At 43.4% G+C, this 27,369-nt stretch overlaps 1 protein-coding gene across 2 annotated transcripts in view; it reads left to right on the top strand.

Moving 5' to 3' along the window:
• The first annotated feature begins 2,394 nt into the window (after positions 1-2,394).
• Positions 2,395-27,369, top strand: part of Vapb (VAMP associated protein B and C) — a 44,927-nt gene continuing 19,952 nt past the window's right edge. The window contains exons 1-2 of one of the 2 annotated variants that reach the window (XM_078051878.1): positions 2,395-2,733; positions 24,676-24,828. In XM_078051878.1, the coding sequence (XP_077908004.1) occupies positions 2,676-2,733; positions 24,676-24,828 (211 nt within the window). In that variant the 5' untranslated portion in view covers positions 2,395-2,675. The remainder of the gene's footprint in view (positions 2,734-24,675; positions 24,829-27,369) is intronic. The other variant, XM_005327081.5, reaches the window with a different exon arrangement.

Here is a 27,369-nt window from a genome sequence, read left to right as displayed (position 1 = left end):
ACAGCTGAACCCTAAGACATCATGTTCAAGGAGATAAGCCAGTCACAAAAGGAAAATATCGACTGCAGGTACCTAGAGTAGTCACGTTCATACAGGACCTGGGAGGAAGTGGAAATGAGGAATGACTGTTTAAGGGGTCCATTTCCAGTTTTGCAAGATGAAAGGAATTTGAAGACAGGCGATGATGATGGTTGTACAGCAACATGAATATACTTAAATGCCACTGAGCTGTGCACTTAAAAATGGCACCTGGTCAATTCTGTTATGTATATTTTAGCATGATAATAAAGTAAAATGAAATTGAGAAATGTATTATTACTACTACTATTATCTGGGAATTTTTCAGAATGATGAAAGACACTAATCAACAAATTCAGGAAGCCCAAAGAATTCAAGGAACATAAATTTTAAAAGATACATCTTGGTGAAACTGCAGAACACAAGAACAGAGGGGAAAATGTAGATTTCCTTTGAAGGGATAATGATAAGATTGTCATCTGACTCCTCCGGAAAACATGGGAGCAGGGGGTAGAGGATGGTGCCTGTACTGTCCTGAGACACAGAGAGAGAGACTGCTACTCCAGCAAGCAAGTGGCCGGATGCTTTAAGAACCAGGGAAAATAAATTCATTTGCAGACAAAAACCAAGAGAGCTTGCACCAAACAACCCTTAAAAAAGTAAAAATTAAAGAATGTACTTCAGACACAAGTAGAATGATCCCAGTTGTGTAAGTTGAGATGCAAGAAGAAAAGATAAGCAAACAAGTTGTAACCATATGGTTGAATTGACTATATAAAACAAGTTAATAACATTTCACAGGGTTGAGGTAGAAAAGACTAAACCTACACTACAATTAACACATACAATTTAGCTGATGGGTGATTAAAGTATTCCAAAGTCCTTATAGTTCAAGGGTACAGATATTTTAAAAATTAGACTTTCATAAATAACTTGTCAAAAATTTTAAGATAACCGCTAAAACAATAGAAATAGAGTACATGGGCTGGGCTGTAGCTCAGTGTGAGGCACTGAGTTCCAGCCTCAGCACCACATAAAAATAAATAAATAAAATATAGTGTGTCCATCGACAGCTAAAAAAAATATAAAAAAAGAAATAGAGCACATAAGAGAAGAAAAACAGATTGAAAAAAAAATCAACTCCAAGGAAGCAAGAAAGTGGAAAAAGTAAAAAGCAAGGAGAACAATAGAAACAACAGTATAAGCTGGGTATGGTGGCACACGCCTGTCATCCCAGCAACTCAGGAGGCTGAGGCAGGAGAATAGAAAGTTTAAAGCCAGCCTCAGCAACTTAGTGAGACGCTGTCTCAAGAAAAGGGTTGGGGATGTGGCTCAGTGGTAAATCATCCTTGGGTTCAATTCTCAGTATCTCCTTCAAAAAACAAATAACAATATAAGATGGTAGAAATGAATCCAGTTATATTAGTAAATATAATAAGTATAAATGGACTAAATGCCCCAGTTAAAAGACAAAGATTATACTTGAAAACTTTCAAGTATACAGAGAAGTGGGAAGAATAGAATGAAGAACATCTGTATTCTGACCAGAAAGCCAACTATTGTCAACAATTTGCCATGCTTGTTTCATCTATATATGTATGTATGTATGTATGTATGTATGTATGTATGTATAGGAGATATTAAGGAAACCTATTTTATTCAGCTAATATTACACAGTGGAACACTATTTTAAATGGTAATAATGCTGTAGAGCATCTATTTTTGAGGTCAAACATATCTGGGTTCCCAGAGATTTTTTAATCATGTAATTAATTTGTTCATTATTTATTTAAAGAATGCCCTTAGGTGCTAGCAAGAGAGTAGGAATCAAGCAACTTTTCTGGTCATTATATTTCTAAAAAGGTTTGTTGCATAAAAAAATGGCGTCTATTAGTAAAGGCTCCAGCATAGTGTTTGTTGCACAATAAACATTAAATGTAGAGCAGCTTTTATTTATGATAGCTGCTTGTTGTTGTTGAAAGCATTCAGCAGAGTGGCACAAAATAAGCAAACAATAATTGGTAGTTTATTATGTTTATAATTATTATTTATGATCCATCACAGTGCATATAGCACATATCACTCACCCATAAACACCACGTTTATAATAATAAGTGCTTTCATTATTATTCAAGTCTCTAACAGTGCCCGGCACCACATGAGCAACAGAGATGTGGAAGCCGATACTTGTTAATTATTATTATTAAGCAAAGCACTTAACTCAACGGCTGGCCCGCCAGGCCTCTAATAAACAGGCTTGCAGGAACTGACACCCAGGCCGCCCCTCCTCCCAAGCAAAGCGAGGCCCCGCCCCCTGCTGCCCGCAGCCCCGCCCCGTGGCCTGGGCTGCGTCTGCGCACTGCCTGGGCACCGCTTCCCGCTGCTCAAGTCGGCCAGCTGCTGCGTGCGTGCGTGCATGCGTCGCTGCGTGCGTGCGTGCGTGCCGTGAGCTCGTCCGGCACCGCGGCCTCGCCCTCCGCCCCTGCGCCTGCACCGCGTAGGCCACCCCCCGCCCCCCCCCCCGCGCGCCCCCGCTGCCGACCCCCGCCCGCGCCGCTGGCCCCTCGGGTAGAATTTAAAGGGGGCGCAGCATTCCCGCCCGGCCCAGGTGACCTCTCGGGGGTCTCCCTGCCAGAGGTGCCCCGCCGCCAAGGAACATGGCGAAGGTGGAGCAGGTCCTGAGTCTCGAGCCGCAGCACGAGCTCAAGTTCCGAGGTAAGCCCCGGAGGCCCGCGGCTGCCCGCCGAGGCCCCCGCCCGCGCCGGAGGACGGAGCCCGGCGCCGGTGACGTCGCGCCGGTCCCCGCCGACGGCGCGGCCGCGGGGCAGTGGGGCCTGCTGCCTCGGCGCCGCCCGGGCGCTACGGAGCGCCTTCTGGACCCCGAGGGCCACGGGGCCGGGTGCGGGGCCGGGGCCTGCTCCTCCTCCCCCAGCCTCCCTTGGCCTCGCCTTCGAGGCACACTTGTCAAGAAGGCCACCATAACTTCCGACGACTTCGAGGAGTGCAAGCACTGGTGGCCCCTCTGTCTGGAAGGCCCTTCCCCTGCGCTTCACAAGGTCTCAGCTTAGTGTCACCTGCTGAGTGGCCTGCACTGACCACCAGACCACCGTGGACACCATTGTCATGCCTGACACATCTCTGACTTGTGATCAGCACAGCACGTTTCACCACCCAGTCACTGAGTTTCGACACTAGATAGGAAACCCCATGAGGACAGTACCTTGTCTGTTCGCTGCTCTGTGTTCAGTACATACTAGGTGCCTAATAAATGTCTGTTGAAGGAATACATAAAGGGAACCTCCTCCAGAGCTGATGGGAGTGGACCACCATTCTCTCGAGGGTCTTCCTCGTGCTGAGGGAGGCCGCCAGGGTGCTGGGATCCTTTTTATTCCCAGAGATGCTTGGAGTTGTAGCCAGCAGAAGGCTGGAGCAACAAGTGCCTCTCTGGGAAGTCAGGGATCTGGTTTCTCCTCTGCACTTAACCACGTTTTATATCTATATCTACATATATCTATATATATCTATATATCTATATATACGCACACACATATATAATTTCATATATATAAAATCATATATAACTATTTTTTATCATATGTATAAGTATTTTTTTATCTTTTTCTTTCCTTCTTTACCAAAATGTAAGGGTCATGAGGGAAAAGACAACGAGATCTTGTCCAGGTTGCTCATTCATTCTTTTTGCATTCATTGAGTAATTGTAGGGAACACTGGGGAGAGGTAGAGCTCACCATATTCTAATCAGAGGAGATTACCATGAACAAGGTCTTTGCAGGTAGTGGTAAGTTCTGAATAGACTGACTTGATGAAGGTGTAGTTTAGATCCAATGGCCGGTCACCACTGTATGGCCTGCATGTGGCCCGCGGTAGGTGTCACTTAATTTTTGTGAAATGAATGCCAGCCAGAGGCACCTTGGTTTTTGTGTGTTGTAAGGAAGTAGTGTAGGGTAACTTGATGAAAGTTACCCAGTTGGCAGATGATACTTTTGAACCCAGACTTCAGAGCTCACACTTGACTATTATGCTGTCAGACCCCAGAATTGTGGCTCTCACTTTACCATTGAGGTTAATAATGTGGAATGACTCTGAATGTGTAAGAAACCCAAGGTTCAGTTTAAATGGAAACAAAACAAAACAACCCCATAGAAACCTAGCATGGGATCCTCATTCCATGACAGTACAGAGGATCTCTACTCATAGTAGTTTGGTTTATGATTTTTCTACCCTACAGTGGTGTGAAATTGATATGCACTCAGTAGAATCTGTTTTGAATTGGGAAGTTTGATCTTTGCCCAGGTTAACTATATGTGGTTTATTCTTCTCTATCTGATGCTGAATAGTGACAGAGAGCTGCGGCTCCCAGCAGTCTCAGTCACAGGAGGAGACAACTGATACTCCATAGTGTACTGTGTTGCTGGCATTTTTTTGGATATTGTGTTTTTTGCTTTTGTATTTCATTGTACAAAACATGAGGTATTCAGCATAAATTTAAATAACATTATTATTAAATAGGTTTTGTGTTGAATGATTTTGCATAACTGTAGGCTAATTTAAGCATTCTGAGCATGTTTAGGGTAGGCCAGGCTAGGCTAAGGGACAATGTTTGGTAGTTTAGGTTATTAAATGCTTTTTTGACTTAAAGTATTTTCAATTCATAATGGGTTTTTAGAATGTAATTCCATTGTAAATCGAGGAACATCTGTACCTGAACTTGTGTGGTCTCAGGGACTTCTGGAGGAGCTAGACTGGGAAAGGAGTCCAAGTAATCACGTGAAGGTGGTGAGTGATGGTTTTCCCTTGAGTTGTCTGAAATTCTCTATCTAGGAAACCTGACTTGGTTCTTCTGTGAATTGACACATAGATTCATTTAGTCCACAAATACTCACCTACTCCATTGTCAGACACTGGAAGAAGCCAGGTCCTATCAGTTGTCGCCTCATCCTCCCTCAGCGTCTTCCCTAGTACTTTATGTGTGGGGACTGGCAGGTGAGATCATCAGGCAGGACAGTACACAGCCATGCAAGGCAATGGAGCATGTTCTGGGAGCATTGCAGAGGTCTACTCCTGAGACAGGTATCATCTGAGCTAGTTGCAGAGGTCCACAAAGCCAGCTAGAAGGAGAATGGGTGGGGAGCATTTCAGGCAAAGCAAGTTGCCTGTATAGAGGCAGAAAAGCTGAGGTGACTGTTCCTTTGGGATGCCACTATAGCAGCAAAGAAGTTCAGGGCAAAGTAGGAGCCAAGGCTTCCTATAGACAGGGTCAGATCTTCTCAGTCCCTTGGTGCCTAGTGTCGAGTTAATATTGTGTGGCTGTTCCGCACTCCCCCCCCCCCATACTGGAGCTCAAACCCAGGTTCTTGTGCATGCTAGGCAAGGGCTTTTCCACTGAGCCACATCCCCAGCTTCAAATTGTTTTACTTTCTAAATAGTTCTTCCTTAGATTGACTCCCTGAAACCCAAGCCCCAGTACAAGCACTCTCCTCTAGTGTGTTTTACAGAGAGAATTTATGTTTTTGTTCCAGTTCTTTGACTTAAAGGATGTGTGACCTTGTGCTGCCACTTCATTCCCTGGTGCCTGGATCTGGAGTTGTTGGGGTGACACTCCTACCTTGTGTCTCAGTCGCATAGAAAGTTTTGCTGCTGTTTAGGAAGGTACTGTGTAGAAGCAGAGCTCTGTACAGAGACTGCTGGTTGAGTACAGAGATTGCTGGTTGAATACTTGAAGCTGGTTTCATCTCTTCAGCTTGTTTACTTAAAGGGTATGGCAAAGTGATCTCTCTGACCCTGAGTTGGCTAAAGTAAGGATGGCCAAAGTCATTGGGTATTTTTGCTAGGGAAGTGGTCCAGGAGAATTTGTGGTGTCAAATTGTTGAAGGGCATTGCTCCTAACTTTGGAAGAGGCATCTGTAGGCATGTGTAAACCATTTTTGAGGTGTTTTGCTCATTTGTTTGAAGCTGAATGTGAAGATAATCAAATTAGAATAGAGACTCAGTGGTCTGGCTTGTTGTATGGCGATAATTCATTTCAGGATGAGAATTGACGCATATAATTGGTCTCTTCTAGGTTATTCAGGATAACAACTCTGATTTCTGGTGGTTCATCTAAATGAATCAAATTTCTAAGCTAAGTTTGCTTAAGAAGTTAATAATTAAAATACCTATCATTCAGAAGAAAATTAGCCATCTTTTAAGTACAGCCTAAGATGATGGTGTGGGATTGTATGTTATCAGAGTCTTCATAACCTTGGGATTTTTGTGTAGTATGTTAAATTTAAAGATGTTACAGTGGAAGAAGAACACAAGTTTATATGACCTTGTTCAATTTTATAGAACATATCATGTTGCATGTGTTGAGTGACAAGGGAGAGAGACTGGGTTCCTGATAGAAAAGCATGCCCCAGTGGATTTGCCTAGATTTAAAGTTGGACTTCATCAGATCATTTTAAGAAGCAACAAAGATAGAAGCTCCTTCAAACCAGGAACTTTTGGAGAGAGGAAAGGTTTTGAAACCTGTGGAGTGAGATTGTGTTTGGTTTTCGTTGTCACTCTTCCCATTGATGTCTGGTCCTCCCAAGGCCTAATCCTTTCCTCTCTTTCTCCTCCCTTTGATCCCACTGTGTCCAGCTCAGAGAACACTTTCAGAATGAGTCACTTCTAAGGCATTTTATCTCTTCTTTTTCCACTCCTTCCCCTTCCATCAGATTTTATCTGTGGTAAGTAGTGTGTTTTCTATTTCTTTGGTCATTGTCCAAGACTTAATCCTTTGTCACATCCTGACACACCCTCTTGCCAATGGTACTGTCACCTAGGAATGATCAGTAACCATCTTCCAGCTGGGGCTGTGGCTCAATGATAGAGCACTTGCCCAATACTGTGAGGCACTGGGTTTGCTCCTCAGCACCACATAAAAATAGATAAATAGCCGGGCGCGGTGGGGCACGCCTGTAATCCCAGTGGCTCTGGGGGCTGGGACAGGAGAATCATGAGTTCAAAGCCAGCCTCAGCAACAGTGAGGCGCTAAGCAACTCAGTGAGACCCTGTCTCTAAATAAAATACAAAATAGGACTAGGGATGTGGCTCAGTGTTCAAGTGCCCCTGAATTCAATCCCGGGTACCCCAAATAAATAAATAAGTAAAGATTTCTTGTCCATCTCCAACTAAAAATATTAAAAACCATCATCACAAGGTTGAAGCTTAAACCCGTTGTGGGCCATTTACTTTTGCTTTGTTCTGAGACTCAGCCAGTAGCCTTCAAGAAGTCTGAGTCGTGCCATTGGTCTCTAGGGATAGGGCCAGTGGGCTGGTGTAGTTGATCACTACTTTTGGGGGAAATAGGAACTTGGGAACTGTAAGTGATAACTTAGGGACACTCTCTTTTTTTGCATAAGGAAAGCAAGCTTAAAATCATTAATTGAGCCCCTCAAGTTGATGTGTAATTTAGGATTGTTTAGAAAGTTAAAAAAAAAAAAAAGCTAAAACCCTGTGGATATAGTCCATTCATTGCAATAATTATCTTTCAGATGCTAAGTACAACATTAATTCTTTAGCTTTAGTGTAGCACTGATTTCCTTCACATTTCATGATCACATAGGCAGACTGTGTTTTACAGCACAACAAAATGTCAGCAGTGTGCTTAAGATTCTTTATGGTATGGTTTAAATCCATCCTGAATAGATTATCTTCATTTATTTAATTATTAACCAGCTTGCTCATCAAAACCAAGTGGCATTAAATCTACTAAGCTTGAGTCAAACTTAAATCTTCTTAGATAATACTGACTGTTGAACTAGAAGTTAACTTTTTTATTTATTTTTTTTCATTCCACTTATTTGCTTTCTTTTCTTCACAGTTAAGTTCCTCGGGGGAATGTGTAGTTGCTGGCCATACGCTTGTATTTGGAAGGTGGTGGTGATGTCTCCTTAGTGTGTGTGTGGTGTAACAGGCCTCACTGCTGTTTTCTTAATTACCTAGCAGCTTTTCATCCAAATGTGGATTTATTAAAATAATTAGTTTGAATTGATACTTATTAAAGAGCTGGACTCTTGAACATTATTAACATTATTTATTTATTAGAAGTATATAGCATCTTTTTTCAAATGCTGAAGGCAAAATATGGAGCACTTTGACCTTGCAATATTGCCACTAAGTAGTTGAAATCAGGGGAGGAGTCTGAGGAGAAATTATGTTGGTTCTCACTCACATACTCCCCCAGGCTCGAATTTGAGAAACTGAAATTTCAAATTTACAGAAAGGATTATCTCAAAGATTGCCTCTTACAGCCTCCATTTGGTGAAAAACTTACCATCTAAAGGACGGCTATGCTTTGGAAGCAGTGAGTGTAGCTCTCAGCAAGATGATGGGCAGGATGGACAAAGCGCTGCTTTCCATCAGTCAAGACGAAGGGCCTCAGTGTGTCTTTTACAAAAAATAAAAGCCTTCTACAGTTATTTTGCACTGGGGATTGCATTAAAAACAAAGTTGCATTATGGTTTTCAGGCTGACTTCCATGTTTTCTGTCGTCATAGGCCCCTTTCAAGCGTCCGCCTCTCATACTCAGAATGGCTCTGGCCCTTGCTCAGTAGGTAGGTGCGTTCTTTGAAGTTTTTACCTGGCAGACCTGGACAGCTGGTTCTACAAAAACGAGTTCTTGTTTTAAGAACTTTGTTATGGGAACAGAGTTACTGAATTTGACAGTCATTTTAAGTTATTATAAAAAATAACTGTGGCAGAATAGTATCTCTAGAATATCCATTTTTTTCGGAAGGTTAAAGGCATTGTTTTAAAAGAAGCTGTTGATGCTTAGATAATACCCTGGGGGCCTCAGAGTTTTCCTCCTTTCGAGGGATGAGGCTGGGGTAGGAACTGTTGAGAAATGGCTATTGTGAAATAGTCCTCTGGGAAAACATTGAAAAGCTTCCTGTTAATATTTTATATTAATTGTAAATCTATTCAAGTACTTTGGTAGAGTTTTCTTCCATCCTTTTGGAGGGTTATTATTATTATTTTTGATAAGTAGTTTAGTATTTTTCTCCCCCGTGTCAAGTAATGTCTTCCTTGAAGAGTGTGTGTGTGTGTGTGTTTCTGTCTCCCCTCCCCAATGGGCACCTGTGACATTGCTGGTGGGGCACATTCTGCTGATAACTTAAGGGTTTGTGAGTTTGTGCAGTCTTGGCCTTTCAGAAGGCTCCTATAGTCTTTGCCTATCAGGGAAAGAAGTTAGGGAAATAAATATTTTGGGAGAGGAGTGCGTTGAGGCTGCTGTGGTTTCCGGAGTTTTAGATTGTGCTTGAAGACAGTCTTCCAGGACCATGTACCCCATTGGAATTGCTGAGGCTATGCCTTAGAACCCTGCAGACTCCAGGTCTTTGAGTTGTCTCTGAAGGCTTATGAGTGCTCTGAGAATGCAGGGAGAGTAGACAGCTGAGTGCAATGGCTGTGTAAGGGTCAGGTGGAGGCTTCCTCATCCCAGTCAGGATCTGCAGCTGAAAGCAGTGGTAGATGTGAATTTTGCAAAACCAGGGTAAAGAAAAGGTGAGGGAGAACGAATGCTTCATTGTCAATAGCTATCTACAGGGCTGGGGATGTGGCTCAAGCGGTAGCGCGCTCGCCTGGTATGTGTGCGGCCCGGGTTCGATCCTCAGCACCACATACCAACAAAGATGTTGTGTCTGCCTAGAACTAAAAAATAAATATTAAAAATTCTTTCTCTCCCTCTCTCGTCTCTCACTCTCTCTTTAAAAAAAAAATAGCTATCTACAAAGTGTAGGGACCACAGGTAGGAGGTGCTTTTATTTTCTGCCTTATATTTAGTCTATATAGCAATCTCAGATGACTCATTCAGCGACTGGGTAGCTCGCCCTGAAGGAGGCCACAGTAATAATGGTGATGCTGGGTTCTGACCCAGGTTGTTTAATGCCAGAGCCCTAACGGGACTCTGAGCCAGGTATGGTTTAGGCACCATAATTTATACTGCTATCAGCTTGCTAGATTAACTTATAAAGGATTTGTTGAGAGGGAGGCAGAGAATTTGTAACCATTAAGGAATTAATGGCTGTCAGAATGATTTCTGAAGAATATCAATTCATTAGGAATTATTCTTGGAAATTTTTAAGAAGAACTTTTTACCTTATTATAAAAAGAACGTTTAGCCTGGTTATTCCAAAGCATGCTTTGATTTATATTGTGGATATTAGTTTGCTTTTATATTAGATTTCAATGATATTTCACAATTCTGTATGTTTAGAAGCCTTGACTTTGTGAATAATTTGTCATCCTGCTCCCCATTTCTTGGAAGGTGTGGTAAAGCTTGTGTTTGGTAGGAATTTCATAAGTTTGCAGACTTGTAAAGTGGGAATTAGAGAAGATGTAAAGGGTGCTTGTTAAGGTAGGATTGTCTAAAATAAATGGCATTTATAGGTGCCACTTTAAACTTTACAAGCGGAACTACTACATCTTTAGTTCTGTGTGCTTCTGATGGGCCACTGCTTTGGGCAGAGAAGCAAATAAGGTGAGTTAATCTACAACTAGAGATTCCTTTGAATGTGGCAAGAGGTCAGCTTAAGACGATGTCAAAAAAAAAAAAAGTGCTGTTTTCATCTGTATGGGATGTACTTTGGGATGTCGTCATTCACCCAAATGATGGCTTCATCAGGTTACAAGCAGAGTCAGAATGCGCCTAAAGACCAGCTGCAGTGATCGTCTGCGTGGCACATGGTTGTCTATAGAGACCAGCTACTGCTCTTCTTTTGCACAACCTATCCTTTGTGGTTTTATTCACACGGAACTGACTCCCTTGGGGATATGAGAGGATGCTGGGTTAGGCTTCGATTCAATCACCATGCACTGAAAGTTTCCTATGGGCTAGGTTTTGGTTTGGTTTGGTTCTGGGGAGGAAGACCTGGCCCTTATGAGTTTCTATCATCTCGGTGTTGGGGAATGATGAGGAAAAATGGGGACTGGACTCATGGAATGCCCTCCATTGGGAGCTTAGAACAGTTGTGTTAATTCTGCGTAGGGCTTTAGATCACACATTTGAAATGTGTGACGTGGTGAGCTTGTTCTTTGCTGTACATTTTTCTAAGTGCCTATTTATTTAATTCTTGCAGTAAGGCTAGGATCACAGTAACTGTGGTCCCTAGGTTATTGACCCAAGTCACAAAGTGGAGTTGAGATGCATGATCTGCCTGACTGCAAAGCAGTGGTCTTCTTTATTCTTGTGCCCACAGGGTTTCCTCCTTTCAAAGAGTGTCATTGCCCTTAGCTTTCTTATCTATTATGTTGTCAGGAAGATGATAGAAGGACTGGAAATAGGACAGTGGGAACAGGGAAAGGAGTGAATGAAAGAGAAATGGCATAGAAAAGCAAGTCAGGGTGCTGAGCCGGAGTGTCTTGTGGATACCTCTTAGGTGCGTGGTGCTCTCTGTGCTGGGGAGACTGCCCTAACCCAATTCTGTTTTCCCTAGGAACTGATGTCAAGCTTCACTACTTCTCATTGTGAATCTTCTCTGTCATTGCTAAAGGTAGTGTGCTATTTGTTACCACAACTGTCCCTTCCCTTTGCCCTTCTACTCCCAGCCCAGGTCTTTTACTCCTTTACAAAACATGTGTTTCTGGGTTAAATGGGGACTATTTTTGCCCTTTGCTTACACCATTTAATATTTTTAGCTTAGTAGAGAAAGAAAAGGAATGGAATGTGGCCTACCTGGGAACATCAGTGTCACTGTCCCCTCCATGTTGATGGTGAGAATATGGAGGCCCAGCTCTTGGCCAGCTGTGAACTGGCATCCAGGCCTCTTGGTCTCCAGCCTTGGTTCCTGTCTTGCTGTCACTGGAGGCTCTCATCTAAGCACCTCAGCTGTGATTTCCTTCTCTGTGGCATAAAGAGGCTTACACTCCTAGTCATATAGAGTCCATCCAGCTCCAGGCTTGAGAACTTGAGATCCAGGTTTGTTTTACCTGAAGAAGAATGATGGAAAGTGCTTTGAAGGCAGACATCGATTGTTGGTATGTAGGTGTGTCCTGATGGGTTACATTGAAAATCTCAGTCTGTGCCTTTGACCTCTGTAAAGTCTGGCACTGCTGCACTAGTAGGTGAAGGAAAGCCACGGCCCACTCTTGAGAGGGTCTGTGGGCTCAATCTGCTTTGCGGTCCTCCTACTCTCCCTCCAGCCACGTGCTGAGGCAGATCTGGAAGAGACTGAGGTCTCTGGGAAAGTCTGCAGGAACATGGTGGGCTAATTTGGGTCTTTTTTCTTCCATTTTATTATTATTTCTAAATGTTGCTTTTGTTGCCTTTCTCCTTCAAAACGAGATTGTCTCTTGTTTCTTTACAGACCTGGCGCTGAGCACAGTGCTTGGCAGTCAGCACGTCGGTGGATATCTGAGGTGTAGTCAGATGCTTTTACTCTACTTTTGAAAAGGCAAGATGCTTCCTGAGGTGCCTTTGCCCTAACTTGTCCCTTTGTGCCTTCTTGTGCACCAGACTCTGGATGAGAAGTCCCTGTCTGTGTCTCATTCATGTGCTCCCAGAGTCACTCCCGAAGAGTTTGGTGATTGCTTCCACTCCATCCTGCTATGATTTTTTTTTTTTTCTTTTGGTACCAGGGATTGAACCCAGTGGCACTTAACTCCTGAGCCACACCCCCAGCCCTTTTTTATTTTATTTAGAGACAGGTTTGTGCTGAGCTTAGGGCCTTGCGAAGTTGCTGAGGCTGGATTTGAACTCTCAATCCTCCTGCCTCAGCCTCCCAAGCTGCTGGGGTTATGGGCGCGCCCTACTGTGCCTGGGTTGGCTGTGTTTTCATTTGTCAGCCTGGGTGTACTCAGTGTTTGCCATCCTGCCTGTTGACACTGCTACCTTTCCCATCCTAGTCACTCTCTGGTTTTCTTGGGCTTGTATGGTCACTTCTGCCCTCACTCATGGGTCCTATGGTTGATGCTCAAGGGTTCAGACTCTTCTTCTCCCACTCTCCTCTTCCCTCTTCTTCTCTCATTTCCTCCCTTTCTGTCTCTCTTCTCCCCTTGGGGCACTCTTCTACCAGTGCCTTTGACTTCTGACATCTCTTATATGTCAGCTCACGCCTGACCCAAGCCTGTGTATCAGAGTCACAGGTTCTTAAAATGCAGCATGCCCCAATCTGAATTCCATTCCACTCTATTTTCCTTTTCTTCCATCTTCCATTCCTGCTGCCAACTCATTGAATGGCATCCACGTTAATGCAGTTTACCAACCTGGAGAGCCTATGAAATCGGCCCCTTCTACTCTGTTCCCTAATTCCCACCGGAAGACAAATAGCCTATCTGTCCTCGCTGTCCAGAAAGCCTGAAGCTTTCAAAGATGCAGATGTGAACGTTATCTCTTGATTGCTTAAAGTCATTGAATGTCTTCCATTGCCAACAGAATAAAAGTCTGAATTCTTTAACATGATCCCTTGTACTGTCACCCTGCTGTTGTCCAGTTTCATCTTTCCTTATATTTTATGCCAGCCTTTTAGTTCTCCCTGACCACAGGACTCTTACATATGCTATTTCCTTCACTAAATGTTAGTTTCTTCTTCTTCCTGTTCACTGCTCCTTCCTGCTTACCTCTGAAATTAAATATGTGCTTTACCTCTAACACAGTCCACATTATGCCTGTACCCCTGGACTTCCATACTTGTCACTGTGTATTAGAGTTGACCACTGGGGTTTGCTTTCCTGTTCCCTGTATGGTATCTCATTAATAATACCTTCAGCTCCCCCTTCAGCTCAGCAGACTTCCAGTTTTCATCTCCAGGCAGATCTTTGCATCTTGCGGCTGTTTGCCAGTTAGACACCTGGCCTCTCTACCAGTCACAGAAACTCCTTGAAGTCAGCATGGTCCATGTTGCATTGACGGTTTACTCATCTCCGCTCACCAAGGCTCCTCTTGCACCTTGGAAGTGTCCCTGTGTCCACTTGGGCAAGCCAGAAATCCTAAGCTCATTTTTCACTCCCCCTTTTTCAAAGCTCTCCATTTATTGGCTCCCTAGAACTTACAAGTTCATGTTCAAAATTCTTAGACCAGTGTTAGAGCCTTTTAAAATGGGGCTACTCTGCATCTTTGAACTCAGTCCTGTTCCTCTTTTTGGGCCCCCACTACTTTGGGCTCATGGTCCCCTGATGACCTCTCACAGGTGTGTCACACTGTGCCTTTCCCTACTGCCTTGCAGCTTGAGTGTGCTTCCTGTCTGTGGCAGCTCTTCAAACCCCAGCGCCTTCCTCAATGCTCAGTCCTGGGTACCCTGTCTGTGTTTGGGACTTAATTTCCTTTCCAATGGTGTTCAGTTCAGTGAGAGGTGGTATTGAGCCCGGCAGTTACCGGCTCAGAGTTACCTCTGGGGCCAGAATGCTTGGGTGTGATCCTAGATCTGCCTGTTGAAAGTCATGTGACCTTTGATAAGGTGTCTAACCTCTCTGTGCCTTTACTTTGAGGTGTGTGAGGAGTATAAAATAAATTAGCACGTGTAAAGCACTTGGAGAGGGCCTGGCACCATTCAATGTTAGCTAATGTCAGTGTGATTTGTGAAGATGCATCATTTCAGCATGCAGTTCCAGAGCCTCTGCTTTGATCAGCTTGGAGACCCTGGGAGTGTATTACTAGCTTCCCAGTGTGTAGCAGGAGTGTCCTGCCCTGTCATCTCTCACCTGAAAGCCTTGCACAGCTCCTGGAGGAGCATCCTCATAACTTCCTGAGAGCCGTTGTTACGGATACTTGAGGGGTTGGGGTGAAAAAAAACTGAGAAAACCTTTGTGTTAATGAAGCTCATCTTCTAGCAGAGAAGATATGCCATATGAAAATAGAAATAATATATAATGTTGTATTAGGTAGTGTGGTAGGTACTAAATGAAAAGAGCAGGATAAAGGGATTTGGGAGTAAGTTCTGTTTATTTTTTGTTTTTATCTTTTGCAGCACAGGGATGGAATACAGGGCCTTGTGCATGCCTGGCAAGCACTCTATTAGAGCTACATCCCTAATTTTTGGGCTGTGTTTTAAATTGGTAACCGAGGATGCCACTTCCCTGAGAAGGTGCAGTTAGAACTGAGACAAAGACCTGTATAAAACACTTACACAAGGGACTGGAGTTGTGGCCAGTGGTAGAGTTCTTGCCTAGCACATGTGAGACACTGGGTTCTATCAGCACCACATAAAAACAAATTAAATAAAGGTATAAAAAATAAAACATCAAGCCATGCAGTTGTTTGGGAGAGAGCTTTGCAGACTTGGGAAGGGCAGTGCAAGTCCAGGGCCCTGAGTAGCCATCAGGCTAGTGTGCTCAGGGAGCAGCGTGGTCATTGTGCCTGCCCTGGAGCCAGGGATGGGCACACTAGGAGATGGGCTTCACAAGAGGGTAGGCACCTTGCTAGCAGCAGACCACCAGAGGGGCTTCAAAATATGTTTCTTCATGGGGAGATGTGGAGGGTTCTGAGCAGGAGTCTTTAAAAAGCCATGGCAGGTGAGGAGGACAGGCTCCAAGAGCTCTGTGCTACGGGGTGTGTGGAGGCCTTGTGGCCATGGCAGGGATGTAGGCTGAGAGTGCAGGAGAGACCATGGTGTGGGCAGGACCATGTCAAGCTTGCTCCCGTTCCTCGTGTCTTGAAGGTAGCACCCACAGAACTGCCAGTGGTTAAGGGAGGGAGAGTGAAAAGCTGGGTAACTGCTTTGGGCCACATTGCTGGTGAATGGCAGCGTCCTGTGCTGAGCTGAGAGAGGGACTCAGCCTGCTGTGTGGCACTATACAGTGAGGTGCAGAGGACGAGTGCAGGGAGAAGTCGGCCGTGGGCAGTTGGGTGTGGAACTCAAGAGAGGCCAGGGTGGAAATCATCTTATTGTTGGAACATAGAAGAGGAAGAAATAATTTCTTCCAATTGGAGAGATTAGGTAACCCTTTCCAAAATGGAAGACATTTGAGCAAAACTTTGAAGAATGAGCATCATTTCCAAAAGCAGAGAAAGGGAAATATTTCTCATCCAGGTTTGTAGCTTTACCCCCTGGCCTCTTGTTGAATTTGTTTATGAAGCTGCTGACCTGGTTGATAATCTCTTTTTGCTGGTATAGCCACTTAAGTTCTCTATTGAAAAGGAAACCAGACCAGATTACACAGTAATGATAAACCACATGCTGCTGTTTCTCATTGTTCACAGTTTGAAACTTCCAGCTGGACCTGAGAGGTACAGAATGCTAATGTGCTCTCCACGCCTGTGTCCTGGGCTGTGCTGATTTGGGTGTGGAGGGTCTCGTCTCTTGCTCCCACTTCCACTGAAGAGGGCATGCTTTGGAGAAGCTTGTACTGCTGAGGCTGACAGCTGCCCTTGCCCTGCACTGTTAATTTGTAACTCAGTCACAGCTAATGGGGTCCTTTGTTGTGTTTCTCACTGCCGTCCTCAGGCAGCTGTCTGTCTCCAGGCTTCCTTCTTTGTGTCAGAAATGAACCATATTTACTACTTTTGTATTTTGGTAGAATTTTATTTGAAGGAGAATATAGTTTGTCTTTTTGTTTATTTTTGTGATCCCCATAATCACAAATCTTTATCTTTTAACTAGAGAAACATTATAGTTAATGGAATAAAGATTGTGCATTGAAAAAATTCTATTTATTAAATTAAGATCCATTTGGAGCTGCTCTCTGAAACTCACCTGTGAGTAGTCTTCAGCTGTGCACTGTCCTCGAGGTGCCAGACACAGGGTGTCCTTAGCGCCTGCTCTCACATAATGCTCTCAGCCATCTTTCTGTTTAGGAAAATCTTAGTACATTAAAGAACAGCATGTTCAACTTTAGATGAGTGAAGGCTTCTAGACTTCTAAGTTCATAAACTAGCTTTGCCAAAATTGTGGGTGTGGGTTTGTCTTGAATAAATGAGACCACTGCTTTGCTAAACATGTTTTAAATCGTAATTCATTTTTGCAATCACGTGAAAATGACCATCATTGTAGGCTCATTGGTTTTTTAGCAGTCCGAGGTCAGAATGTCAGTGTTTCTGGTATATACAGGGTAGTCGGGGTGAGAAAATGACTCTTCAGAAGAGTGTTGTCTGGGCCTCACATGAACTACAAGTAGCTTTCTTTATGAGGGACAATTTTACTACAGAAGTATGCAGATAGTGTGATAAATGCCCACATACAGAGTAACTGAAAGTTAATAAGGTGCTCGCCTTATTTAAAATCTCTCTTTAATGAAACAAGTAAAGCTTTATGAATAATTTAAAGACAGCCTGTGCCTCATATTTGCCCATTCACACTCCCGCTTGTCCTTACTCCCAGAGGAGTGTGGTGGGAACCATTTCCCTAATGAAGTGTCATGGTGTGTGTATCACTTAACATGCCTTCGAGACCCATTGGTTGTTGAAATATGGATCTTGTGCATTCTTCTGCCCTGTCATGTAGTGTTCCTTCAGAAGAATTTAGCACACGTGTTTTAGGTAAGAGTTCTTTGTTTATATGGAATCCTGATTACTGATCTGTCATGTGAATTGCAGATGCCTGTGTTCCTCAGGCTGTTCCTCCTGGCTAGCCCCCTCTCTTTCAGGGAACTTTCCTGAGTTTGCTCTTTGGCCTTTTGCGGGTTTTTTTCTCTGTTGAATTCTCTCATCACACTAGTGCCTTGCAGTCTGGTTCCCCCCTGTGTGGGAGGTGGGTGGCAGGCTGAATTTTATTTCTGCTCAGAAGGAACTAGGACACTAGCGAACAGAACAGACAGGGCTGGTCTCTTTCAGGACCTTAGATGGCGGCAGCATCATCACTGGGAGTTGTTGGTGCTGGTTTCTCTTGCTGGGATGCTGGGTTTCCCAGCAGCTGGATGTCTCATGAGGACATAAGGAGGGTGCTTCATACCTTTGTTTTACCTATTTATTTTTATGTGGACTTGAGGATCAAACCCAGGGCTTTGTATGCACTAGGCGAGCGCTCTACTACTGAGCCACAACTCCAGCCCTCTCTTAGGGTTCTTTATGTGGGGTTGTTTCAAAATAAGAGCTGTGCAATTTGACATTCTGCTGAAGTACTGGAATACAGTGTGTGTCATTGGGAATACATTGGTTGCAAAGCATTATTTTTATCTCCAAAGCTTTGTGTGAGCTAACCATTTAATCAGGAAAATAGATTTTCTTAAAACTTCAATTTCTCCAGTGTACTTATTCTCTTTTTTGGAGATGGAGTCTCACTGAGCTGGCCAGACTGGCTTTGAACTTGAATTTCTGCCTCAGCTTCCTGAGAGTCTGGGATTACAGGCATGTGCTACCATGCCCAGCTGGTAGCCTTACTCTTAAACTCATGGTTATTTAAGAGTTTACTCTCTTTGATTATCTGTTTGTATGATACCTTTATTTAATTTTTTAGAAAGAGATCAAGTTAAAAAGATATCACTGAATACTTATGATGAAAGCATCATAGATACAAGAGAATATTTTTAATACTTTCAGCCTGTGTATGAGCAGCCCAGTCTTAACATGACTTGAGACTCGAGTGTAGGGAGGCAGGCATACTTACAGGGCAAGCGGCAGCATCAGGAGAGAGGAATCCGCGAGGAAGCCTGGCATTAATGCAGCCTGTACCATGGAGTCCCTGCTGCATGTGTTGCCTGCCCTGGGCTTGCTGTCAGGAAAGGAGCACACAGAGTCTGTCCTCTGCAGAAGGACATGGGCAGTGATACTGGAGCGTGAGCGTCAGGAGGCTAGTGTGTGTTCATCTGGAGCCTGGTTGCAAGTGCAAGGGGCCTTCGAGAAGAATATAGCCTGGGGTGGTAGACAAGCACATCCTGGTCGTCCCTTCCTTCCATAGTTATATGTCCTGAAATGTTCCAGGTGCTGATGATCCTCATGAACAAGAGAGTTGGAAAGGTTTGTATTCAAAGTTGCTATTCCAGAAAGAGGAAGAGGAGGAGGAAGGTGGGCATTGGGGCGCTGCAGGTGAATGGGGAAAGCAGAAAATATCAGGATACTTATAATGAAAATAGATTCCCAAAGGGTGAAGTGTAAGATCTCTAAAAGTTAAGCAAGATTCACTTGAGGGGGTCCTCGTCTCCTATATTAGACACCCAAGCACTGGGTGAGGCCATCACTCTGAAGCCACCAGTGCCATCGCTCTGAAGCCATCAGTGCCTTTCTCCTGTCATAGCAAAATCCACCAAAAGTCACAGGCTTCGGAGACAGATTATGATCTTTCCAGAAGGTGGTCTTTTTGGCTTTTTTTAGATATTTATTTTTTAGTTGTAGTTGGACACAATACCTTTATTTATTTAGAGTGAAATATGGTAGCTTATTTTTTGGAGGGGTTGTTAAAAGGAGAGAGATTTTGTGTTTGCAAGAATGTAAAGTAATCCAGCTCTTTTTATGCAGAATGGAAAAAATCTGCTTTGAAGCTAATAACTTTAAGTTTTATATCTGAAAAGCTGAGAGCTGATAGATTATATGTCAATTTGACATATAACTTATTTGGTAACACACAGTGCAAGTTTCAAATATTTTAGCTATATCAGGAGATCACTTGCAAAGGAAAGGTATGTATTGGTAACACCAGAATTTCAGAAAAGGAAGAGAAGCCATCTCTGTGCAGACAGAGTGTTTTTTTTTTTTTCCTGTCTTGTTGGTCTGTGCATCCACACACACCCACACACTTGTATACATATGTATTTTTCAAAATCTCAATGATACTAAATATCAGAAATGTTGGAGGGCATTACCAAAAGTGAATTTGATATAAAAGTCTAAATACTTTTCCCCCCTCTTCTTTTTGAAAAATATTGCTATTTTCTAGAGTGGTTCTCAGTTCATAGCAAATGCAAGTTCCATAAGCCCCCCGCCCCACACATCAGCAGCCTGCTACACTGTCAGTATCCCACAGCAGATTGGCATGTTTATAAAAATTCTTAGGGAAAAAAAAATTCTTAGGGAAGACCAGCTTCTCATTTCTTCCTTTCAGAAGGGCCTGGGGGACCAGATGAGGGAGCAGTTCATGCTGTGCTTTGGTTTATCTGACACAAGAGCATGTCCAGGAGCTCAGATTCCACCAGTTAATGCTGTTTCAGGAGCATCTTTTGCAACCTTATGTAAATTTTTATAGGCAAACAAAAAATATGAGACATAAGCCTGCTGCACACAACTGTAATCCCAGTGGCTCGGGAGGCTGAGGCAGGAGGATCGCAAATTCAAAGCCAGCCTCAGCAACTGTGAGGTGCCAACCAACTCAGTGAGACCCTGTCTCTAAATAGATACAAAATGTGGCTCAGTGATGGAGTGCCCAAATTCAATCTCGAGTATATAACCTCCCCCCCACTCCGCAACAAAACAAAATAAAACAAAACCCACTTAAAGTTGTTAGAAAAATAAAGTGTTAAAGAGTGTTCCTGCTGGACTTGGTAGCACAAGCCTTTAATCCCAGCAGCTTTGGAAGCTGAGGCAGGAGTGTTGCAAGTTCAAAGCCAGCCTCAGCTACTTAGCAAGATACTAACTCAATGAGACCCTGTGTCTCAAAAAAAGAGAGAGTGTTCCTAATGTCTCCCAATTCATGTTGCTATATTTATTTTCCTTCAGTTTCATATTTTAGATACTTAGGTTCTAGCTTTGTATAGACATCTGAAATAAGGAATAGAATATTAGAAGGAAGAATGATTAAAAGTGTACTGACGTACTGGAGACAAATCATTTTTTTCATCTCTTAAAAGAACAAATTCTAACTTTTGAAGGAGATTTCATTTGTAAAATTGACTTTGTACTTTATAAGCAATGTTTAAATTCATTGGTGATAAATATGCATGTTTGTATAGTAAAATTCCATTTTTTACATAATGCCTTAATGGAAATGGCAGTTTTATGAAATGAAAGTGACTAGTAAAAATCTGAATGATGTTCATAACCCTTTACATCATTTTTATTGAGGTTTTTTTGTGTTCTAATTCATTAATACAGGGGAAGAGGAGCACACTAACATGGTTTATCTCCTGTAATTACTCAAATTGAATAGAATTTATTTTCAATAAAATTCTTAGAGTAAATTGCCCAGAGTGGGTAGTGGAGGACTGGATGGGTAAACATTTCTTAATTTTTACCCGTGGGACTTTGCTGTTTTACCAGTGATGTTGTTTTGTTGTGCGTATTTTCAGCATAGCTCCCTTTGGATTTTTACAAATAAATGTTTATGAAAGCCCAAGAACTCCCAGGATTGAGTATTAAGGGGGGAATGGGGTGTTTATTTCATCCTGCTTATTATTACAAATATTGTTTCTCTTTTAATAATTTACACTACCTTTTATGTGATTTATATAAGGTGAAACATCATTTAGATTGCTATGTAATAGAGTAATCTGGGGAAATTCCTGCAAACAGCTTAGTGTTTGCAGTTTAATTTGTTTTTTTGCTGTAGAGGACCAGGAGGAGGCTGGTGTGTGGGGTGATCAAACACCTAAACCCAGGCTTCCCGCCTGGCCTCATGCAGGAGTGGGAGAGACGCTGGAAACTGCTGGAAGCCCGTACACCTCCACACACTCACTACAGTGCACATCTGCTTGGGTTCTTGGCCTTCCAAGCTGAAGGTGCCTCCATGTCCTGGAGGAAGACTGTTATCTAAGCTTTGAGGCCTCATAGGTGTTTGGGTCACAGACTGCCACGAATTCCTTCCCCCAGCATCACATCTGAATGTCCGTCCTTTGCAGGTGTCACTTGATGTAGATACACTGTTTTCTCTCCAGCACTGTGGGTCTGCTTCAGCTAGAGCTGTGTTGTGTAGAGTTGTGACTAGAGTTGGTTTTTTTTTCCATGTGTGGGGCAGTAATATGTTTGCAAGGTGGTTTGTTTGAACTCGTGTAGGTTTGCAGACCTTATAGCTTTCTTTGACCCTGGAGAGTCAGAGCTGTGTTTAACTATTCTTTTTTTAGCCTATGCTTGCTGAAGTGATCACCACCTTAAGCAAACAGAGACTTGGTAGGGGATCAGACTTTCTCCATCTTCTTTGTAGGTCAGACCTCAGCACTGGAGGGTGGAATAGGGTAGAGGCTCAGGAGAGCTGTTGCCTCCATAATCCCCTGGACACTGTCTCAGCACCAGGTGTCCTGTTTCTCCATGGTTGCCAAGAGCTTGCTACTAGGGTGTAGCATGGTCAGCATCTGGTTGTCTCTCACTGTAGCTGAAAAGCCCTTAGGCCACAGGGTACCTGCCTCCTGTGTTCTGAGTGTAGAGGGAGGGTTATTTGTGATGGAATTGGTAGCTAAGATGAAATATTGAAGACTGCTTTTCCCCACATCTGGATACAGCTAGGTCTCCTGACCCTTTAGGAAGCCTTTTCCCATGACTTCCAGCTGAGTCTGGAGGGCCAGAGACAAATTAAGCAGATGAAGAGGTAAATAAGGTGAGAAATTCTTCTGGGGTATTTAGTCCTTGAAGGCGATGTTGCCCACAGAATGAGAATAACTTTTAGTGTAAGTAATAACCAACAATAGATGAGCCAATAGTATGGCCAATCCATTGTGATTCTCCATACACATTTGTACAATCACCATACTCTGCAAAAAACAAGGGGAGTAGGCCAGACACACGACCCCAGGACTGTGTTGATGGTGCACGCACAGAGGGACTGATGGGAACGGTACACGTGCTACATCAGATATGGCTCCTTCCCTAGGAGACACCTGGAGTTCACCAGTACACGTGTGTCAGAGAGTTGCAGCCTGGCTGTTACTGTGACGTGGAAGAAGGATGGTCACCTGAAGCCAAGAGGGAAAGTTGTATCATCCATGCAGACCTGAGGAGCGAGTGCCCCATGGGGTGGATAGAGGTCGTTTGAATAAAGGTGGCTGTGGTGTGTGTGGATGTGTGCTTAGCAGATTTCTGTGCAGCCAGGTTCAGGGTGCAGTTTTCTGTGTTCACTTAGGGTTTCTTGAAGAAAAAATTATGCATAAGCAAATGTGAAAATCATTTTATGCTCAGATTGTCTTCCTAATATGCTCATCAATCACATTTGGACAAATTTGTGTTTTCTTGTTGCAGAACTGGCTGTAGTTTATTTAGTGTTGGATTTGAGTTCCTTTTCCTTTCTTCCTGTCCACCATTACTGATTTCTTAATTTGTTTTTAAGTTAAGTCCATATAATATAGATTTTTTTTTTATACTATGGACACCTGTAGAGGAAACCAGGCTGAGATTTTAATTTTGCTAGAGTTAATCCATGGGTAGTTTCCTTCTTAGTGGAAAAAAAATCAATCTCTCTCTTTCCATCCCTCTCTCCTCCCTCTCTCTGTCATGTATCCATCTTGCCATCTGTCCATCCATCTCTTCATGCATCCATCCATCCCTCCCCTCTCTCCATCTGTCCATCTCTCTATATGTTCATCCTTCTTTTCTCAAGACTTCTCCTCGATGGTGGGCACAGTGTGTTGGAGACACAGAAATAGGTCAAGTATAATCTTTGTCCCTCAAGAGCTTAGAAAAATTTACCAAGTACAAATGTGAGTGTCTTTGTCGGATCTCCTCAGGTAGGGACAGATGAACCTTTGTGTATTTCTGTGTAATCACAGGAGTACATGCCCCTCTTCCCCGTGCCTTGTGTTTTTGTCACTGTAAAGGCAGGGTGCAGGGCCTGCCTAGGGAAAGGTAGGACTGTGTTCAAAGGTTGTGAACTTGATGGGCACCTGGCATTCAGCTCTGCCACCTGACTCCTAAGTAAGCCCTGTGATCAGATGTCTGCTGTGGATTGGGGGGTGAAAACCAGCAGACTTCAGAGTAATATGAATCGTGTGATCTCATACTTGCTCCTCCCCACCGCATACACATGTGGTATATGTGCTGTCTGAGCACAGATGATGTGTCGAGATCTCCCAGATGGTTGTATCCATTACCTCAGGGGACAAAAGAGTGCTTATTAATTTCTTTTTATACATCTTATTGTTTGGTTTGTTTAAAGAAGCATATTTTAGTTTTTTAATTAAAAAAGCTAATAAAATAGGAAATGAATAAATAATAGTAATAAAAAATATCCTCAGGGCATGGAGCTCTGTTTCATTCTTCCATTCGCCAGGGCAGTCAGCATCAAGTGTGCTGTTTCAGGTGTGGGCTGCCCTGAAGGGCTCTAACTTCTCAGTGAGCCCTGTGAGGCTGGAACTTTTCTAGCAGCAACACTAGATTGATAAGGGCTTCTGCGTTCACCCACATTAACCCCCAAATCTGTCTTGTGTCTGCTGCTCTTGGAAGTCTGCTCTTGAGGACATCTGAGAGCCACGGGTAGTCTTGACATGCTCCCTTGTTATTGAGGAAATGAGTATTTAGCTCAGTTGAGAACGGGCCTTGTATTCGGCCATCAAATTTCCCATCCTAAGTACCCCTAACTAATGTGGAAATTTGGAAAGCAACTTGCCTTCCTGAGCCTATTTTTTCATCTCAAGCAGCAGTAGTCATGATGTTGTGAGTTTCAGTGAGATGCTGGACGTCAGAATCCTGGTGAAGTCATGAGAATTAGGTGGACCAGCTATCAGGCTCCACCTGACCCTTGCTCAGCTGTCCAGCCACTGATGTGTTAGCGAGAGTTTTGCACCTTGGGTCCTCTTTTAACATATTCCATACCCACCCTTCCGTAAACTAGTCTGTTTGATAAACTTTGCACACAAGCTTCCCAATCAGTGTCTGTCTTACTCCAACAGGTCCCTTCACCGATGTCGTCACCACCAACTTAAAGCTTGGCAACCCAACAGACCGAAATGTGTGTTTTAAAGTGAAGACCACTGCACCTCGTAGGTACTGCGTGAGGCCCAACAGCGGGATCATTGATGCAGGGGCCTCAGTCAATGTATCTGGTAAGTCCCAAGACTGAAGGCCTGGAAGACCCTGGAGCCAGAGGGCTTTCCGAAAGTGTGGGTTCGCAGGGGAGCACTATAGGAGGATAGGCTGCTCTCCACCTTCCCCAGCCCTCTGCCCTGATTAAAGAGCTTGGTGGTCCCTATCACCTTTTGTTTTTCCATAATTAATTCCTCTTTGTTTTAATGCTTGCAGCCTTTGCGCCTCAATAGTTAGAGCAAAATTAAAGTGGTAACTTTAGACTTGACTTCAGAATGAGTTTGGCTTTCACTGCCTTGAAATTAAATCTGCCCTTTGGCAATAAATAAAAAAGGGCTAAACAAACTTAATTTTACTTTGTGGGAGAAAGCTAAATGGAGTTATTTTCTTATTTAAGCTAAATGATTTCTGACATTAAGCCCATGTCATTTCCAATGATTGGTAACTGCACTTTACTGATTGTGAAAAGCTAAGGGAGATGAGGGCTGAAGAAAATGGAATATGTTCAAGGGTGTAAGTTTTGAGCATGTCTGATCCTTGCTTCTATCTGAGGGTACATATATTTTGCAAAGTCCAGCTTTTGAAAAGATGCTGGTAACGTTCCCAAATTGAGAATTGAATTTCAGAATTAAGGAGGTATAAGTGATGGTTCAGATCTCTTTTAGAAATGGAATAAACTTTTAGCTCATTAGAACTTCTGGAGCCAAGAGGGGGAGTGTGTGTTTATCTTCTAAATACCAGGTGACTCAGTGTCACAGAGATTTCTGCATCATTAGAAGCTACCATTTATTTGACGCAAGTACCTGTCTGGCTTTTTCCATGATAGATTTGATTGTGATACATTTGGCTATTCATTTGACACCTAAAAGAAAATGATTCACCTCTTTGGAAAGATATAAGGTGTTTCATTATCTGATCGTTTCTGCAAACTCTTATTCCTTGCATCTGCCATGATGACGTCCAACACCAGCTTCCCTGTGGACTTCTCTTGGAGCCTGCTGACCTGCTCTGCACTCTGGAAGCAGAGTCTTGTGCAGGGGTGGTCAGGATGGTGGAAGGCAGTGTTGATTGAGGCCCTCTGTGCTGGACCTGCTTGTATTCTATCTCATATTGTCTCTTACCTGCCCTGAGAGGAGGGCTCTGTTACCACTGTTTTACCAAGAAGAGGACTCTTGGTCGGGGGTTCATAATGCTGGAAAGTGATAGAACCAAGGTGTGGCCCACTCTGCACGAAGTGATAGAGCCAAGGTGTGGCCTACTCTGCACCGCAGCGTGCTAGAGAAGGGGAGCAGCTTGGGGGCTGGCATCTCTGGGTCCCCTGGCTCTGTGTGGCTCATTTTTTTTCTGTTGAAATCAATGATGATAGAAATCTTTTTCTTCTTTTAGCCCCCCCCCCAATTTTCTTGTGTATAATGAATTTGAGCAAGGTTGTCTGTAGACGAAAATTATAAATTTCCAAAGTAAATATGGGGGAAGCAGTATAGTTTTCTGAATAAACTTATCTCAGTGGATAATGTACAGTGTAGATGTGTTTTTTGGTATCAATATAAATGTGTGTGTATCAGAAATATTCATCTTTCACCATAAGAGGAATTTTTAAAAAAAGTAATAACTCCCTCTGAGCGTTTATTTTAATTTATCATTCACTACTTCAGGATGGCAAAGATCTGTGGTTGTGGCCTTTTCTTTGTGGATGAGAAAGTTGGGTACAGGTCATCTGGGGTCCTCAGCTAGTAAGGCGTAGAGCTGTTGTTTGAAATGAGGGTCTTGGCTCCTGGTGGTACTGTGCTGCCTCACTGGAGTTCAGGTGGCCATGCTTACAAATGAGTCTAAAGTGGATTGTATTTCTGGGGAAAAAAAACAGTTGTATGATGAAGTGCCCGTGTATGTGCAAGCCTTCCCCAACTGAGACCAAGGTATATTTGCAGGTGAGAAAAGGCTCCTTTGTTTTTATTCAATATTTACTTCAGTGTTGAAGGGAACCTGAGTTGAGCCAGAGTTATTACATTTCCAGGGCTGCCTTGCCACTTGGGAAGGTTGGCCCCATAGGCTTCAGCTTCAGGTGCTGAGGGCCACCAGTCACTTATTGTACATGCATATCTTGGGATAAAAAGCCCTGTCCTTGTCCAGGGGTCTGCTTGAAGTGCAGCTACCTCAGGACATTGGTGTGTCAGAGTTACCAGGTTCCTTTGGGAGAGGGAATATACCCAGGAGAAGGAAGCATCAGTGGACAGGCAGTATAATTACACAAAAGTCAGCCTTCCCTCCTTCCCTGGGCACACGTGGCCATGTGTGGCTTAACATGTTGTGCTCAGAGCTCTTGATACTGAGCAGGAGGCTCTGCTTTGCTCCTCAGCAGTCAGTTGACCTGTGCCCAGCTTGTTAGCCCCTGTGGGATCTGGTTTTCTTATCGTCACATGGGGAGTAGAGTCCCTATCGTCACATGGGGAGTAGAGTCCACTTCCCAGAAAATTGCAGACACTGCACTCACTGGAAGCATGGTGCCCGAGTGTAATTGCATAGTTTTTCTACCGGGTTCAACAGAAACTGGCTATTTTGTT

Source organism: Ictidomys tridecemlineatus, chromosome 5 (genome assembly GCF_052094955.1).
Source record: "Ictidomys tridecemlineatus isolate mIctTri1 chromosome 5, mIctTri1.hap1, whole genome shotgun sequence".
In the NCBI taxonomy this organism is placed as follows: Eukaryota; Metazoa; Chordata; class Mammalia; order Rodentia; family Sciuridae; genus Ictidomys; species Ictidomys tridecemlineatus.
This window is presented reverse-complemented; position numbering and strand designations above follow the sequence as displayed.